The sequence below is a fragment of the Toxoplasma gondii genome, chromosome VIIa (genome assembly GCF_000006565.2).
Source record: "Toxoplasma gondii ME49 chromosome VIIa, whole genome shotgun sequence".
Lineage (NCBI taxonomy): Eukaryota > Apicomplexa > Conoidasida > Eucoccidiorida > Sarcocystidae > Toxoplasma > Toxoplasma gondii.
Window position 1 is genome coordinate 715,863 of NC_031474.1, and position 13,134 is coordinate 728,996.

General features: G+C 50.9%; 4 protein-coding genes across 4 annotated transcripts; 2 read left to right on the top strand and 2 right to left on the bottom strand.

The window, feature by feature from the left end:
* Window positions 1-127: 127 nt before the first annotated feature.
* Window positions 128-2,897, bottom strand: TGME49_206700 (hypothetical protein). The gene is made up of 3 exons (XM_002367810.2): window positions 2,073-2,897; window positions 1,284-1,587; window positions 128-772 (listed from the first exon to the last, which is right to left on the bottom strand). The coding sequence occupies exons 1-3, from the start codon at window positions 2,237-2,239 to the stop codon at window positions 521-523; spliced, it is 723 nt and encodes a 240-aa protein (XP_002367851.1). The 5' UTR covers window positions 2,240-2,897; the 3' UTR covers window positions 128-520.
* Window positions 2,898-5,143: 2,246 nt separating this feature from the next.
* On the top strand, window positions 5,144-6,737 carry TGME49_206695 (hypothetical protein; the record flags this gene model as incomplete). Its single annotated transcript, XM_018779374.1, has 2 exons — window positions 5,144-5,455; window positions 6,609-6,737. The coding sequence occupies exons 1-2, from the start codon at window positions 5,309-5,311 to the stop codon at window positions 6,735-6,737; spliced, it is 276 nt and encodes a 91-aa protein (XP_018637234.1). The 5' UTR covers window positions 5,144-5,308.
* A 26-nt stretch (window positions 6,738-6,763) lies between these two features.
* On the top strand, window positions 6,764-9,042 carry GAPM2B (glideosome-associated protein with multiple-membrane spans GAPM2B; the record flags this gene model as incomplete). Its single annotated transcript, XM_002367809.2, has 3 exons — window positions 6,764-7,254; window positions 7,471-7,778; window positions 8,100-9,042. 3 exons carry the CDS (start codon window positions 6,764-6,766, stop codon window positions 8,579-8,581), a joined length of 1,281 nt encoding a protein of 426 aa, XP_002367850.1. The 3' UTR covers window positions 8,582-9,042.
* Window positions 9,043-9,499: 457 nt separating this feature from the next.
* TGME49_206680 (hypothetical protein) lies at window positions 9,500-12,358 on the bottom strand. The gene is made up of 3 exons (XM_018779373.1): window positions 11,402-12,358; window positions 10,840-10,911; window positions 9,500-10,306 (listed from the first exon to the last, which is right to left on the bottom strand). Exons 1-3 carry the CDS (start codon window positions 11,492-11,494, stop codon window positions 9,821-9,823), a joined length of 651 nt encoding a protein of 216 aa, XP_018637235.1. The 5' UTR covers window positions 11,495-12,358; the 3' UTR covers window positions 9,500-9,820.
* Window positions 12,359-13,134: the final 776 nt, after the last annotated feature.

Consider the following 13,134-nt stretch of genomic DNA (forward strand, 5'->3'; position numbering starts at 1 on the left):
TGTGAAACAGTTTGTGGTTTTCGCTGTTTAGAAACCGTGCCTCGAGACGATTTCCGTACACCGGCAGATAATTGGCGGCACTGCATCACGTCAGCGCCTCCATGCTGGCAACACCGGCGTAAGTGTCGCAGATATCACAGGAAAAGTTCACCTTCAGGCGCGCTTTGAAAAGTTCCACTTGAACAGAAAAAGCTAAAAGCTCCCCGTTCACATGTGAGGTGCCTGGGCTGTTGGTGGAATCGACAGGCCTAAGCGGTAGACAAACCAAGGACACGTTAAGTTTCTCGCTCCTCCCTTTCCTAGGAAGGAGCAGCATGTCCCCATACAAACATGCAACAGCCTTCTCTCTCACATCCTCGCTCTCGTGGTCACTTCATGAACAAAGGATTTGTGTTATGCTAAAAAGGCGCTGTTCCTTCAAGTCTTCCGGCGACTGTGCGCTCACTCGAGAGACGACGCATTAGGGCCGTCCTCACCTGCGGCGCTTCGGACTCTCGATTGGGAGAAACGCGAAGTTCCTCTAAAATGCATGCGACCGCGGGATCCAGCCGCAATCCACAGTGCGCAGCAGACGCACGAGGCGGCGTGCACACAACTGCTCCGCTTTGTGGAGCGGCAAGCGGCAAACTCTTCCTGCCGTAAACAACTTGACTCGAGGTTTCTCTGGAGGCGATGCGCTCCAAGGCGAGCTGAGGGCTTCGTCTTCGTCTCGTGGCGCGTCTGTCCACGGATCCTCTAGCAAGCAATCTTTCTCAAAGACTACGTCTGCGACCTAAAAAAAGGCACGCGAGCCGCAAACAGGAAGCACTTTGCGTTTCGATCTTCGAAAGATCTTCGTCTCCTGTGTACGCAAGAGCACCCTGCACTGCCAAGGACCGGTAGAGAAATCTGCCCTATCGAGTCCATGTCTGCCTGCATGCACCGTGCCGCACATACGCTGCCATGTCAATCGGACTTCTTTGTAGATGGTTATCAATCTCTCCCTGTCGCTCTATTACAGTCCCGACTGACGCCACCTCGTTTTTCTGTAACAGCCTCCACACACACATATACGCGGTCCACCACGCAAGTTAAAGGATGAGAGGCTTGTCAGAAGCTGCTTCGATCTGCTAGAGCGTCTACTCGTTTCGCCACGCAACCGCGTAGCGCCGTCAGGGTATGTAGGATGCGGATAAAGTGGACGCTTGACTGAAGCTTGTGCTAAAAAACGACTACAGGCAAACTTGAACCAGTTCTCGGGATGCCGTCCCGTGCAGAGGCTCAAACAGTGTAGTTATGCTGACCGCTGTAAACTTTCCGTTGCGCTCCGAGGCGACTTTCCACGCGTGTTTCTCCCTTCGTCTGTGCTCGACTTCGCACAATCGCTTCAACTGCAACTTTTCCCGATCTGCGAGCTTTTCAATGGTGTCTCCGTCGAACGCCTCGAACTGGCCACACGAGTCGACAGCCATTCGCTCGAGCAGACGCAGCCGCTCATGGTGGTAGGCCCCGCGAACTCGCAACGCAATGATTATGTTTTTTTCCGCCACTGCATGCGCCAGCTCGTACGCCGCAGCTTCGCCTGGGTCTGAGTGCTGTCGATTCGCCCTGAAAATCCGTCAGGACCGGAACAAGGAAGATCAACGCATGCGAATCTCGACACTTGCGTGCAACAAAGAGGTGAAGGAGGTTGGTGAACCTTTGAAAAATCCACTGTCAGGACGTGGTACTGCAGAAACGGTCCAACACGGTCAAGAAGAGAGCATCACTGTGGCACCGAGTCCTTCGGAACAAGGAATGGCCCGTACTCTACTTAGTGAGCACAGAAACAAAGAAAAGGGCAAGGTTGTCGCAGAAGTCCCCTCGGTAGTATGAGATCGTAGACGCGCCACGCTTCGTGGAAGATCATACCCACATTTCTGGCTCGGATAAAGCATTGCCCTCTTGAGCGATGAGAGCCTAACAGGAAGTGGAGCTTAAATCGAATAAACAGAGACAGCACACAACCTAGGATACTGAATATGACTCCACTAATGAGATGCAGACAGCCGAGATTCGTGTGAGTGCTGCAAGACAAAAAAGGGGGGTCTTACACGGCAATGCGTCTGCGGCACTCGTGCGCGTGTCTGTAGTGCATTGAAATCTCCTCTTCCACGAGACGGAGAAGTTGATTTGGATACTCCGTGATGGCTTCAGCCGTTCGGGTGAGGCGAATTTCCTCGTGCATGCGATACAAAGAGCTCGTCTTTTCCTGTGCCATTTTGCCCCGCAACGTTTTGGAAGGCTGTCCTTGGTTTACTGCTGTGTGTGCCGCGGGTGACTCACACTTGCGCTGAAAATTGTGGGGAACAAGGGAGAGCGAAGCGAGCTCGTGACACGGCAGGATCGCTTACTAATGACAGAAACGATTTCGAAAGGTGAATGAGAGAGCGACAGAATGGAGACAGACCTCAAAAGACGGCGGCGCACCGAGGAGTACGAAAGCGAAATTCGCACCTGGTTCGCGAGAAAGAGAAAGAGGGCGAGAAAACACAACGGACTTTGGTCGAAGAGAAAGCAAGGGAAAGCCAATGTGTGAAAGTGACAAGATGAACGCGACACCCGGTCGACCTGCGACATGAACACATTCATCGCATGCTCGTGCTGTCTTGTGCATTCCGTCGGTTACGGACGCATGACTGTTCACTGGAAAAAGTCTCGTGGGCACGCGTTATAAATGAAACACGAAACATACAGATGCAAGCGCGTTTGCCGTTGAACCTCCTGGAAGTGTGCTTCTTTCTGTCGGAGCGGAGGCCGACGGTAGGCGACCGGGGAAGCCCGTCTCCGAACAGCTGAAAATTTAAAACGCGCATACCTTTTTAAAGGCTGAACAGAGTGTGTAGGAAGTCGCTGTCCTCAACAGGATATGAAAGACAAGCAGCTGAGACAATAACGGAAAGTTTCACCGGTTCTGTTCAGGCCCGGCCGAACGCATGCACATGCGGCACACCAACCCCCAAGACAAAAATAGGCGTGCCGGGAAAGAAGCCATCACTCGGTGAGTCCTTGCGGCAGGTTTTGCACACGTTATGAATTCACAAAAAACCGTTGCCTCATGCTAAATCAGAGTGACAAGAAAGCCACAATGCAGATGGCTTGCACGCTGTGGAGCCATGTCATGAACAACACGTGCGAAAAAGTCAATGAAATATCGATGTCCAGGCCAACGTAGCATCAGCTTCGGAGTCTAGGCCAAATTCGAAAGGTATCATTTGTCTGCCACCAGGCGTCAGATTTCCTCTGTTGAGGTAGGGGAGGGGGGACCCAGACAAGAACTCCCTCGTGCGCAAGTGTCTGCATAGCTCGATGCGGCGGGATGACTTTCGACTTCCACTACAACTAACCGCAGCAAAGGGTAAGGCTGTTCGTAACGCAGTTTCCACAGTGCGCGAAACTTGCATCTGAGAACTACCCGAAAGCGCAAAAGACGAAAAGGCAATGTAAACGGATTTCACTTGAACTATAGATAATGCCCCGTAGCAAACTACGTGACTTGGGTACGGTAGACTTTCTATGGTCAGGCATTCCGAATCGTACGTGCTTTCCTAGGAGCGTATAGCCTTTTCGAAGTTAATGCACCTTCATCTGATTGGTTGGATGAAGGCTTCCAGTTGTCCATCTCTGGGAATATGTTCTTCCTTTTGATTTTCCACCCATCCAGAATTGTAGTCAGTGCACAGAGGCATCTTGTATACGTCGTTACTCGGGTTGGACCCGTATCGTGGAAGCGATTGCTTGTGAGCACACCCAGTCTTGACAAAATAAGATACATGCCCGTCCAAATTATTCGCTCAGAGAAAACAAAAGGTCTACCTGCGATGCGGCTTCCAAGCGCAGGGGCCTCGCCGACAACAGCGTGCATCAGCTCTTTGTTGCCCAAAGCACTGAAGAAATCCACTTATTAGTTCGTCACGGTAAAGGCGCAACGATTGTGTGGCGAGAGCAACGACAAAGCATTCACGCAGGAAGCACTCTCGTCAGTTGGTTGGCGAAACGCAATCGTTAAATTCCGGTACTTCTTTAAGTGGGGGTCTGAAAAAGCGTCACTGGTAGTAAGGCTCTACCCCTGTGGCTAGTACCTGTGTATGTTGGCATTGTAACGTGACCAGGATTTCAGGGGAAACGCGTAGAGCGGACACGGACACAGTGACTGTTCTTGGCAATATCCCATATTAAACTTGGTAGTGCACCGATTAGCAGGACGCCCTGTGTGACTACAAACAATGTGTTTGTGCATGGCATAGCAGCTATACGGTAGTTCTTGAGTCGCATCCTGGAGGAGGGACACATTTGTGTGCATTATCTCATAAGTCAGCAATGCCGGAAAACACGGAATACTGACATCTCCAGAGCTGAAGATACTGGAGGCCTAGCGGAGTGACCCCGAGTGAGTGTTAAGCGCAGCAAAAACACGGTGACGTCGCGTCGCTCTCTCCTTCCAATGTCGGCTTAGCTGGCGCTTTCGGTCAGTTCGGCGGATCGGATTTACTGAGTTGAATGTCAATAGAACTTCGATCCGGTAAAGGAATAACATGAATGTCTAAACGAGTAGTCCAAAGTTGTTTTTGTAGTGCGTCGAAAATCTCATGAACTGCTGAGCGCACTCTGCATCCGAATATGCGCTTCTGTCTTGTAACAGGCCACCCGCGAGTTGCCAACTCTGATCCTTGTTGTCAGTACAATAATTGAGTTGGTGGATACGGTTGTTAAGGGTAGTAGAGGTCCCGAGCAAACCCGTCGAAATCCTGAAAGACTGCCTGCCGCCCTCGAATCAGTTGTTCCCCAAAATATACTGCGTGCATCCCTGTTCGACGCGAAATCACACTCTATGGGAGGAAAATAGTAGACGTCGCTTCTCTTTTAACTTAGGATGGGCATGCGGTTATTAGACCTCGGGACGTTTTTCAGTTACTCGGAGTTGCAGTGCCGGAAGGCCAGGCAGCGAATCCACTTCGCCTTAAAACTTGCACTTGCTGTCGCACGCGCATGCCACATTCCGAAGCACGTGCAGTGTCTTTCGACACCGTTGCCCATCAACGGGAAGTCGCGTCTCCCTTCTACCACTTGACTGATCGGAAAACTATGCACAATTGGGAAAATTTGACAGTGCTCAGGAGAGGACTGTCCAGCCGCGCACATGCAGCTGCGGAACACCGGGTCTCGAGGACGAGGTTCGATGATGTAGTCCTAGCAATCGCTTGCCCGATGCCCTGTTTCTCTGCTACCACGTGCCTGTGGTTGCAAGAACTGGAAATTTCTGGAAGAAAAGCTGGCATGTGCCTGGATCATGAAGGACTTTAAAACGCAGAAAAGACGCGTTTCTCAATTTGTTTCGTCGGGGGTACCGTGTGGCTCTCTCAAACCTTCAAGTCTTAGCATCACGTCGTCTGCTCGAAGAAAAAGCTCGACGCCGTTGACGCGCTACGCTTTCACGGTGAGCAGCGAAAGGGATTCTCTTCCTTTCCGCTTTCTTCGCTGCGCCACTGTGTTGCTGCAACTCCGGTGGCATTCGGGACTCATGCACGTGAGACATGCGTTCAAATGGGCGGTTTTCTAGCCTGAGATGTTTGGTTAAGCCGCATCCGTGTTACACAGCACCACGACCGGACGGTGCTTGGTTCGTCGAGCAAGACCCAGCAGGATACTCAGATGTCTTTACAGGCCGTTTGTTACAGGGCTTTTCAAGCACTCTCTCGGGAGAAGGATAGAAAAAGAAACGTTTTTGTGGGGCTGCAATCTCATCAAATCAAGTTGCAAGGTCGTGTTTGACTTTTCGGTATGTGCACTGTGATTCCGGATTCGCGTGGATTCACTGCGATTAGGTGTCGATTGATAAGACACTGCCCTGTGGAAAGCGGCCGCCGACAAATGCCGGAGCATTGGGAAGTGAAAAGATGAAGTTATGCCATTGTGTGGCTATGTCTAATATGCACTCTGGCATGACAAAAGGAACAACCGCCGAAGGGTCCACCCAAACGTCGATACAGACTAGCCAAACCGATGGCAGGAGTGCTCTCCTTCGATAAAAAGCGTCTACGTACTCGTGGGATGTATGATGAAGCGTCGGGAAGGCTGATAGCCACATGTCTGCACGCCTGTGGCCTCCAAGTGTGTGTGCCTACTGGCTCTGATACCTTTGTCTACACACGTCTCAAGAGACCTCAGACGGAAAATAACTCAAGGCCTGCCGCGGCTGTTCAGTTCTTTGGTTGTTCACACTGCTTGAGAGCCAGACTTTCTTTCTGACGTTTTCGCTGGAGCCTTTGGTATTCGGTTAGATAATTTTCTCGTAGCTCTCGGATGTTGCGTGTCTTCCCTCAGTTGTTTCCAGTGTGATTCTGGAGCAATCCTGCTATAGAGAAATTTGCTTCCATGCCTTCCGCTAGCCTTACCCCACATGTTGACTGAGAGGGCCTTCTGCACCTTCTGTCCACACTGTGAATGCTATTACTCTTTCACACACACTAGCTCCAAGAGTTTTTGAGAAGAACGCATATTTTGTGTTTGGATGTAGTGGCAGTGCAAATGAGTCCGCCGTCAGCTCTCCTCATACATGATTCCGTGTTTCCGCTTCTGTCTGCTTGCAGGAACCGTTCTGTTCGTCTCTTCTCGGCTCTCGGCATTTGTTCTGGGAGCTCAGGGACTCCAGCACTCTTAAGAAGACTCAGCTTCTCGGTATCCTCCCTTTTTGCCATAGCCCTCTGTTCCAAAACTGATTTCCTTCCAGTTTTCTCGCCACAAAATGTATTCTCTAGGCGTCGAAGGGGACGAAACTCTGCCGGTCCAGCAGGCGTTTGTCTCTTCGGCCAGCATGGAGGGCTACAACAGAGCCCCTACAGGGCAGAACAGTACGGGACCGCAAGGAAGTGGTTCTTTTGACTTCGGAGAGCAGCTGACGAAGCAGCTGACCCGATCCATCAATGAAAACCTGCGTCCCCCGGCTAACTTTGACGAGACTCCGCGAGGCGAGAATCACAGCCCGTTCATTTATTTTTTCACATCCGCTCTACTCCGAACCGGATCGTGTCTTCAGGCGGCTTGCCTGCTTCTCATGTGCCTCTTCTACGTCGGCTTCGGCGGAGGCGGGCTGTTTGTTTTCGATGAGTTCGCTGGACCTGAATCCGTGCGTATGTCCGACGCCTTCCACCTTATCACGGCGATACTGATGATCGGGTACCTCATAGGCACATTCGCCATTGCACTCTTCCAACTGTTCGTCGCGGATTCCAGCAAGTAAGTTTGATTTTAGCAGACGATGAAATTTCTTCCGATTTAGCTCCACACTTGTCTTGTGCCGATCATATCGTCGCCTTTGGTAGAAGGACTCTTTTTGTGGTAGTGGCAGTTCTTAGTAGAGGAGACGTCGGCGTCTGTATTGAGTCTGACTGGTCCTGTCCATCTGTGTCGGCCTTGCAAGACCTCTGCCTTTGCGTCTGCTCATGTTCCCAGGTGGACTCGCGGTTTCCGATCGGGTTCGAAGACGATTTCTTGTGCGGTGACGTTGGATGTCGTCTCGGGATGCCTCCGGGTGACGCAGTACATCCACGCGTATTTCTTCTCCAGTGTTCAGTGGTGGGCCAAGTACCAGAGAACCCAGTCCGACTGGGGCCTCTACCATTTCTCCAGCACCTTGCATGCCTTTGCCCTCGTCACGTACGGTGTTGGCTTTTTTCTGATGGAAAGCTACCATGACCAAGGCACCTACGAGGAATATGCGTGGAGCATGCTGGGTCTTTACACAACTGCAGGTCTGGCAGGTGAGCACACGCCAGAGGCAACAAACATAGGTCGAGGTGGTGACGCGGTGAGTTGTATCTCTCATACAGAATCGTAGCTCCCTTTATGTATTGAATGTCAGCTACAAGATTCGTACACGAAAGAAGGCAGGTTTTCTAGGGCCACACCCAACTGGTGTAAAGGTCAAGATTGGACCCTCTCTGCGTGCATGCAGTAGACCACCTGCATCCTGAGTACCAGAGCAGCTGCGTCCAGCTAGAGGAAACTCGGTATGGTGTTTCGGATTAGCATTAGGGAGAAACCCTTTGACTGTACCGGTGCAACCTTGTCTTTTTCTTCAGAGCTTTTCATGGTGTACACCGGATACGGGGCATTTTTCACTCTTCTCTTGGTGGCCGCCCTCATGGTTACAGTGAGCTGGGCTTTCCAGTTTGAACCACTACTGGAAAAATGGTCCCCCGATCTTCACTCCCGCAACTTGAATGAGAACATGCTTCCTTTCGACAAGGTCGGAAATAAATCGGAAACATCGGGCCCCTACACCCACCAGGCTACTATGGGAACCGCTGCATATGGAAGCGGACGATGCCTGACCGGGGAGTTTCGCGTTGAAGAAATGCCCAGCATGCAGCGGAGCGCTAGCGTCTTAGGCAGGCAGCAGACGGGAGGCATTAGCGAGTCCGCTGCTGTGGGCGTACCTCTCTCTACTTTTTCTACCTCTATGCCAGGGGCCAATGATATGCCCACAACCTATGACTACTCAACTCTGCAGCAGCAAATTGCCACCAGTGGGCTTGAACCGGGACTTGTGCGCAGCTTATGATCGCAGCAGTTCCAGTGTATAAACTTGCAGTGATATATGAAGCATATCTTTCTTTTACACAGCGGCTGATGCGGAGGAACGTAACGAGGATTCGAATGCTCAAGGACAAGGGTCTCACATATACCGTGGTTAAGGGACTTTGTTGTTTTATTGTGAATTTTTGTAGGGCTCAGCTATATCGTGGTTAAGGGATTTCGTTGTTTTTTTATGGTTTTCTGTGGGGGGTGGGGGTGGGGGTCGTAGCCACAGCAGCAAATATTTGACGCTCAGTTTCGCTCAATCTAGCAAACATCCTGACGCGGAAAGACTGACCTGAACGAAACCGGGGCGCTCGCACACTGTTTGTGCGGCTGCTGCAGATGTGCAATAAGCGATGGTCGTCTGTGATTTGTGTCTGATGGATGTCGACAAAGTGCAAACTTCCAGAGCCCTTTCGAAAGTATAATGTGTCTCTCAATTCACCGGCACCGAGAGAAATGTAAAATGTGGAAGTAGGGGCTTGCAACGCACTTTCCTGCAAGCTGCAGGGAGTCGTTTCCCTCTCTTGCCTATTTCCAGCGATGAGGAAAACACCTCAAGTTTTGTATTCCGCTTTTGTAACTTGATCGCTTCTTCGCTAAAATGTGAAAAACCCTGTTATCTTCTTCGAAACTGCTGCTTTACTCGTTTTTCGTGACCCAGCTGCCCCTCTTTTTACGGTTTAGGTAATGTCTGCTGTTTTCAAGATGTGAAGATTGACATTACACTACTCGTGTTTCTTCATCGCAGACAGTTCTCGCCTGCGGATATGTATATCATCCCGTCGTATCTGTCAAGCTATCACTCCACAAAAATGTGTATCAGGTCAGTTCTTAGTTGTGACGAGAAACCCCGCAAACACCCTCAGCACCGTCTTTCGTTGTCCGCATGACGTTTGCAAAGATGCAGTTATTTTAGCGAATCAGTCCGCCACCTACGCAGGATAGCTTGCCACGAAGGCAACCCTCGAAAAGCTCACAATCTGTTGACGAACTGAGCGAACCAGACTCATGGCAAGTGTGGTTGAGTATTTCACGATGCAGAATCGTATTGCCGCCGTACGAAGAAAGAGTGTCCCCGGAAGTGAACAACAGAACATCGCCGCGATTGGCAGTGATGAACAACTCATTCCTTCATTTAGACAATGTGAGGGACACAGTTGGTCGCGTCTTTTGCACCAACCGGCTCTTCAGGCCGAGAAAGAACTCGTTCAAACTGAAGTTACTTTAAGTCCACCTCCAATCTCTGCTCTTCGGATACGGCGACTTTCCCTACATGTGTCATATTGAGTGACTGTTTCGCGGGTGAATCGTTTTGACCCCGTTGATGAAAAAAACTGCCAAGCAAATCGTCGAAAGCAAAAATTTGACGTTCTTCCCCACTCTTAAAAAACGGACAGGCTGCAGCCGCACGTGGTTCCTCGAAAGAAACAGTCTCATCAGTGTCACCGTATCCTATAGTCTTCTCTGTCTCATCTTCTGTGCTTCGCATACGGTCGCGGCGTTGTTGCTGTGTGTCTCCCCCGGAAAGTCCGCTAGCACTGTCGCTCGTTTCGCTACCAATATCTGCGCTCTTCAGCTCCGCAATGCGGTGGCGGAGCTTCCTCTTCGACTCTGTCAGTAAAGAGCAAAGACGCTCCGTGTCATGCAGAGTGGCGTTTACCGCGCAGTCTGCCGCCAGCGTCAGCAGCGATCGGCTGGAGTGAATCTGGAACGGAAGCACAGACAAATGAGAAGCAGCGAAACACACATGTCAACAGCGTTTTTCAGCTCTATACCTCAGAGCTGAGCATCAGAGTGTGCTTAAACCACCACCGCTTCGGAAACGGTTTCGCTTGCTAAAATTGCTTGCCGCTACCACTCGCGATGATACCACGGCCACTAGCTCGTTCCGTCGACACTCCTCGCAGCCCTACGGTGACAGTGAAAATACGTGATATGGAGTTCGATTGGCACTCGAGTGTTCGCGAAAGCGTTTCGGTGCTGTGAGACAGCAGCAGAGACAAACGGAAAAGCAGAAGTCTTCATCTCTCCTGAGCTCTGGCATGATACATCTGACGCATTGCCACCACACCCTAGCGCGATTCTGTATTCCTCCGCATCTTGGTTGCTAATAGTTAGTGTAACCGGCTGAAGGGAAGCAGAGTGTCCGGCAGGCTGAACGGAAAAAGACTTCGCCGAAAGCACAGTCGGTGGAAAAAGGATGGGAACGCCCGAGGCAGAAGAGCAGCGGAGACTTACAATGGCAAACACCTGAAGCTTGAGAAGGAAGTTGTCGACGGACATGCCACATAGGTTCCCCTCTTCATTCACCTGTAACGACGCAACGCAGTTGCAGGGCAAGAGGCAAATCAGATGTCTCATGGAAGGAGGGTGTCTGTTGCGCTCTAAGGAAAACTACGTTTCCTGACTGATGACGCTTTTCCAAGTGGAATGAACACACCGAACGATTTCACTACGGGGACTGAGAAATTGGAAACCCCGTTAGCTCTGGGAAACGACTTCTGAAATGCTGCAGACTCACCTACCTGCAGTGACACTCCAGGACCACTATCAGTGTTCAGTATCTTTCAACTAAGGTTGAAGGGAAGCAAGTCTCTATCTCTTCAGCCTCAAGTAACGGGATGGAAACTTTCCTCCACTCCGGCAAGTTTCCTGGAGGAACAGTGAGGGGCTCTCGCCGCTCCCATCTGTCGAAGGTTCCCCGTTCTCTGGCAAGGGTGCAACCGCCGTATTTTCTGCCTTTTGCCACGAAAACAAAGACTCGAGCAACTCGTGGTACACACTGGTAAGAAGGGCTTACGCTGCAGCAGTCGAGAAAGGACGAATAGCTGGATACGAGACGACCAGCGTGAAGATTGATCGCTTGGTGAAGGCAGGGTCGGTAATCCGCCATTTTCGTTTACGGAGAAAGGATGTTGCAGCGACCAGCAAACTGAATGGGGCAAGGTCGTCGACAGTTCTGTCCCTCACGACAAAACTAAGCGCCTTGTCTCCCTCGAAATACCCGCTCATCCAGAGGCGATTTTTCTGCTTCACCTCCGGACGCTGCCCAGTAAAGCGACGCCACTGAACCGTCAAGTCCTGACAGAGGATCTCCGTAAAACGCAAACTGGTCAACACTCCCGACTTCACTTATTTCAGGTAGAAGGTGAAGGTCGTCCTGTGCGAACGAAACAATGCACTGGGAGGAACATCGCTGTAGCAACTGTGTCGCGGAACACTCGCCGCGAGGAATCTCGAAATACGCTGCGGCGTTACACCAGTGTGGAGAGTGGTAGAAATGGAACCCAAAACGGGTATTGAGCAGAAGAGTCAGAGAACCTGGAGACGGAACGGCCGTCACTATCTGCGTGGTGTGCAAGGGGAGCTTGTAGTTCTTTTCCCACTATTGGAGCGTCCGTGTGTTTTCAGTGGTCACAGTCCAGCCACACGTGCATAGATAAAGAAGCCCGGCAGAACTACATGGGCTGGGGCAATAGACGGACAAACACGCTGGAGATGAGGAATCCTTAACTGGGAAGAAAGCAGGAATCAAAATGGAAATCCGTGTGTCGTCGCCGTGCTCCTCAGAGTTGACAAGCACGCGTTTTCCTGAGACTCACAGAACCACGTCGAGTGTTGCTCGACAGTGGACTAGGTAAAGGGCACCGAACAGAACCATTCACCCCCTCATGTTTCTGACTTTAAGATGTTACACCCCCTTGAAACCCGTAACACTAGTGCAAATGCGAAAAGGAAGCAAAGAACTTTTGTTCCATGCACAACGACGGACGTTTGCAGTTTTCGTCACTGCCCCAACGGCAACGGGGCTTGTCCGCATGCATGCAGTGTGCCAGTCTAGTAGGGCGAGATCTAGTTCAGTACTACACAGTGAGACATATCGTTCACAGGGGTTCAGAGCGCCAAGCGTTTTGCTCACTGGGTTTGCATTTTTAAGTGCCTAGACTTCCGGACTCCGCTGTGAGTTTTACCTAGCAAGATGATGGCTTATAGTCTAAAATAGATAGCTGAGCATTCGACACACTCCACACATGTACAGCCAACTACATAAACGAGGCCTGTGGTGGCGCCTACCAGTACTACGGGCCATCGCAGACCATCGAGGACAGGAGCTTAAAAAAAATCCACACATTCGTCATTCCGAAGACATGCGCGGCACTGCTATAGGAAACAGGCATAGTCAAGACAAACAAATCAGCTATTTTTGATCTTGAAAGCCGGTCACACCTGAAAAGAAAGTCAACACGGTTTACGGGTAGCTGATACTTGTAGTCGAGCATTGCGTTGAGTGGCTCTTCACATACTGAAAACATGTGACGCCAGAAACAACATTATATTTCTTCCTCAGTAATGGGTTTAGCGTTTGCTGTCTCCAGTGCGGCTTACAATTGTTATCCCCGGCTTTCTTGTCTGTGCATTTGTTTCAGTTCCCCTGATGAGTCCTTCCGGGAGAGATAAGCCACAGACGAAGCCAGGAAGAGCGAGGCGGATCTTCCACCGTTGCTCGAGGCAAGCGATTCCTATCCTCCAGCA